This window comes from Macrobrachium nipponense, chromosome 24 (assembly GCF_015104395.2).
Source record: "Macrobrachium nipponense isolate FS-2020 chromosome 24, ASM1510439v2, whole genome shotgun sequence".
In the NCBI taxonomy this organism is placed as follows: Eukaryota; Metazoa; Arthropoda; class Malacostraca; order Decapoda; family Palaemonidae; genus Macrobrachium; species Macrobrachium nipponense.
In genome coordinates this window covers 49,351,139-49,355,687 of record NC_061091.1, presented here as the reverse complement: position 1 = coordinate 49,355,687, position 4,549 = coordinate 49,351,139, and the positions used below count along the sequence as shown (strand labels likewise).

At 44.2% G+C, this 4,549-nt stretch overlaps 1 protein-coding gene across 1 annotated transcript in view; it reads right to left on the bottom strand.

Annotated features, from left to right (window-relative positions):
- Positions 1 to 2,891: 2,891 nt before the first annotated feature.
- The window catches only part of LOC135203094 (trichohyalin-like), a 1,869-nt gene continuing 211 nt past the window's right edge, over positions 2,892 to 4,549 (bottom strand). The window contains exon 1 of the mRNA XM_064232720.1: positions 2,892 to 4,549. This exon is cut by the window's right edge and continues 211 nt beyond it. Coding sequence (XP_064088790.1) covers positions 2,892 to 4,549 — 1,658 coding nt within the window.

Genomic DNA, 4,549 nt, shown 5'->3' with positions numbered 1-4,549 from the left:
TTCGACTATTTGTCTGCTTTGACAGAGATCTTCTATTAGAAGAGTCTTCATCAAGGGACAGAGCATACCCGAAGGAAGAGTTCCCTCTTTCTGCAGAGCTGGTCTTCTAGATTATTCCAACAGAATAACCATAAGGAAGACATTTGCAGGAATAGATCTAGATATCAGACTATTTCTCTGCTTTGACAGAGATCTCCCATTAGAAGAGTCTTCATCAAGAGACAGAGCATACTCGAAGGAAGAGTTCCTTCTTTCTGCAAAGCCGGTCTTCTAGATTATTCCAACAGAATGACAACAAGGCAGATATCTGCAGGAATAGATCTGGATATCCGACTATTTGTCCGCTTTGACAGAGATCTTCTATTAGAAGAGTCTTCATCAAGGGACAGAGCATACTCGAAGGAAGAGTTCCCTCTTTCCGCAAAGCCGGTCTTCTAGATTATTCCAACAGAACGACAAGAAGCAGATATCTAGCAGGAATAGATCTGGATATCCGACTATTTGTCCGCTTTGACAGAGATCTTCTATTATAAGAGTCATAAGGGAGAGCATCGAGGAAGAGTTTGGGCCCTTCTTTCTGCAAAGCCGGTCTTCTAGATTATTCAACAGAATGACCAGAAGCACATTCTTCAGGAATAGATTTCTAGATATCCGACTATTTGTCCGTTTTGACAGGGATCTTCTATTAGAATCTTCATCAAGTGACAGAGCATAACTCGGTGATGGAAGAGTTTCCCTCTTTCTGGCAAGCCGGTACTTCTAGAAATTCAGTTACAACAGAATGACCAGAAGGAAGACATCTACAGGAATAGATCTAGATATCCGACTATTTGTCTGCTTTGACAGAGATCTCCCATTAGAAGAGTCTTCATCAAGGGACAGAGCATACTCAAAGGAAGAGTTCCCTCTTTCTGCAAAAGCCGGTAGTTTATAGATATTTCCAACAGGAATGACCAGAAGGAAGACATCTGCAAGGAATAAACATCCTAGATATCCGACTATTTGTTTTTTCCGCTTTGACAGAGATCTCCCAATTATTAGGAAGAGTCTTCATCAAGGGACAGAGCAGACTCAAAGGAAGAGTTCCCTTCTTTCTGGCAAAGCCGGGGTATTCTAGATTATTCAACAAAAGAATGACCAGAAGGGATAAGACATCATGGCAGAATACATCCTAGATATCCGACTATTTGCTCCGCTCCTTTCTGACAGAAGGATTTCACCCAATTAGAAGAGTCTCATCAAGGGACAGAGCCACACTCAAAGGGAAGGAGTTCCCATCTTTTCTGCAAAGCCGGTCTTCTAGATTATTCCAACCAGAATGGACCAAGAAGCAAAGACATCTGCTGGAGATAATACATCTAGGTATATTGGACTATTTGTCCGCTTTGACAGAGATTCTCCCAATTAGAAGAGTTTCTTATCAAAGGGGACAGAGCATACTCGGAATGGAACGAGTTCCTTCTTTTCTGCAAATAAAAAACCGGTCTTCTAGAATTATCCAACCCAAAAGAATAACCAGAAGGAAAGACATCGACAGGAATAGATCTAGATATCCGACTATTTGTCTGCTTTGACAGAGATCTCCCATTAGAAGAGTCTTCATCAAAAGACAGAGCATACTCAAAGGAAGAGTTCCCTCTTTCTGCAAAGCCGGTATTCTAGATTATTCCAACAGAATGACAAGAAGGAAGACATCTGGAGGAATATATCGAGATATCCGACTAATTGTCCGCTTTGACAGAGATCTCCCATTAGAAGAGTCTTCATCAAGGGACAGAGCATACTCAAAGGAAGAGTTCCCTCTTTCTGCAAAGCCGGTATTCTAGATTATTCCAACAGAATGACCAGAAGGAAGACATCTGCAAGAATACATCTAGATATCCGACTATTTGTCCGCTCTGACAGAGATCTCCCATTAGAAGAGTCTTCATCAAGGGACAGAGCATACTCAAAGGAAGAGTTCCCTCTTTCTGCAAAGCCGGTCTTCCAGATTATTCCAACAGAATGACCAGAAGCAAGACATCTGCAAGAATACATCTAGATATCTGACTATTTGTCCGCTTTGACAGAGATCTCCCATTAGAAGAGTCTTCATCAAGGGACAGAGCATACTCGATGGAAGAGTTCCCTCTTTCTGCAAAGCCGGTCTTCTAGATTATCCCAACAGAATAACCAGAAGGAAGACATCTGCAGGAATAGATCTGGATATCCGACTATTTGTCTGCTTTGACAGAGATCTTCTATTAGAAGAGTCTTCATCAAGGGACAGAGCATACTCGAAGGAAGAGTTCCTTCTTTCTGCAGAGCCGGTCTTCTAGATTATTCCAACAGAATGACCAGAAGGAAGACATCTGCAAGAATAGGTCTAAATATCCGACTATTTGTCCGCTTTGACAGAGATCTTCTATTAGAAGAGTCTTCATCAAGGGACAGAGCATACTCGAAGGAAGGGTTCCTTCTTTCTGCAGAGCCGGTCTTGTAGATTATTCCAACAGAATGACCAGAAGCAAGACATCTGCAAGAATAGGTCTAAATATCCAACTATTTGTCCGCTTTGACAGAGATCTTCTATTAGAAGAGTCTTCATCAAGGGACAGAGCATACTCAAAGGAAGAGTTCCTTCTTTCTGCAGAGCCGGTCTTTTATATTATTCCTACAGAATAATCTTCTGGTATACTTCTGGTATCCCTCTGGCGGCCCTTGTATCCCTCTTGTCCTCCTTCTTCCAAGCAGCTGTTGGCTCTCATCTTGAGAGCTTGGCCTCCGTCCTCCATGCTGCTCTTGGCTCTCAAACTGAGAGCTCGGCCTCCTTCCTCCGACCAGCTATTGGTTTTCTCCCAGAGTATTGTTCCTCCACCTCACCATTGTTGTCAGTTATACGGTTTTTCATCCTATAATTTGTCATCTGGTCTTCCCACCTTCCTCCATAGCTGCCATTTGTTCCCCTTCTGTACAAGCCTAAGCGGCGTTCCTTCTCCCTCGTTCCCTTGGCTCCTCTTGAACTCAGACTTCTCCTGTGACTCTGTAATGTGTTCATATTCCCTTAAAGGTGAACCCTTTACGCTTTGGTTGGAACCTTTCTTTGAGATCATGGATGGCTGGGAGACTTCTTTGCTCTTCCTTGCCGGGTCTTTCTCCCTCTTCAAGATCTCCCGCAAGGCTTGCCGTCGCCTCTCCCTGGCTAATTTCCTTCTTTCTTCTCTTTCCACGGCTTCTTGTATTATTCTAGATCTCAACTCTCTCCTTTTCATGGCTCCCTTTTCCTTCCTCTGAGCCTTCTTTTTCTCCTCTTCAAGTTGGAAGTCTTTCTTGAACTTTCTTTTCCATTCTCGGTGTTTTCTCCTCAGGTCCTTCTCAATTTCTATAATAAGGAGGAGTTCCTTCTCTCTCCGTTCTTTCTCAGCGTGCTTTTCAGCTTTCAAGTCATTCCAAGCTTTAAATATTCGAGACTTTATTTGTCGCTCTCGTTCCTTCTGGTAAGCCTTCCTGCGGTCCTTCATCTCTTTTTTCTTCCGCTTTAAGTCCCTCGCTGCATTGCTGATCCAGTCTTCTTCAGGGTTCTTCTGTTGCATCCACTCCTCTTGTCGCTTTTCTGATTTCAATTTTTTCCTCATCCTTCTTTTGGCCTTTCGCTGCTCACGTTCCAGCTTGAGGATTCTAAACGCACGTTTGTCCCAACGTTTTTTATCTTTCCTAATAGCCTGTCTTTCCTCGAGGATTTCTTCCAGCTCCTCGAGGATTTCATCGAGGTCCTCTTGAAAGTTTTCCTTCAAAACTTCGTCTTCCAGTACCTTAAGTATTTTTCCGAGAAGGATCTCCTCCATAGATGATGTCAATCCTTCCTGGTCTGTGCTCGGTGGTTCAAGCCCTGTTGAGGTCCGGGCGTTGTGTCTGTTCTTATTCGTGTCTCTCTCCTTCTCCTGATTCTCATTTATGATATCTTCCCACATGAGAGTAAACTGTGTGATTCCTTTCCTCTGAGCTACCCTCCTTCTACGCCTCTGCTCCTTCAGTTCGGGAGAACGCAGTTTGACCAGGTGTACATTCATATCAGCGAGTAGCCTCAGTACCCACCTCTCTGGTTGCGAAAGGCATTGCCAAACATGGACAATGCCTTCCATGTTACTGCGTGAATATCCCGAGAAGAAGATGGTGGAGGACTCCAAGTCTTTGTTGTTGTCTCTCTTGAGCCAGTCCTTGAGACGATCCTGTTTGGATCTTTGTTCCACAAGGCTCTCCAGTCTTGCATTCACCTCCTTTAGTCCATCCTCCAACTCACGTTGGCGCCCCAGGCATACCTCGAGCTGCCTTCGCAGCTTCTTGTTCTCATTTCCCAGGTAACTCTGTTTCTCCTCGACGTGTTCGACATGCTCTTTCAGTTTGTTCAATTCCTCCACCATTCTTCTGAAGTCCTTCCTATTTGAGAGGGCGCCTTTATCCCGCCCACCATCTTCCTCCGCCATTCTTCTCTTCGTGTCCTTCCCATTCGAGAGGGCGCCTTTATCCCGCCCACCATCTTCCTCCACCATTCTTTTCTTGGGGTCCTTCC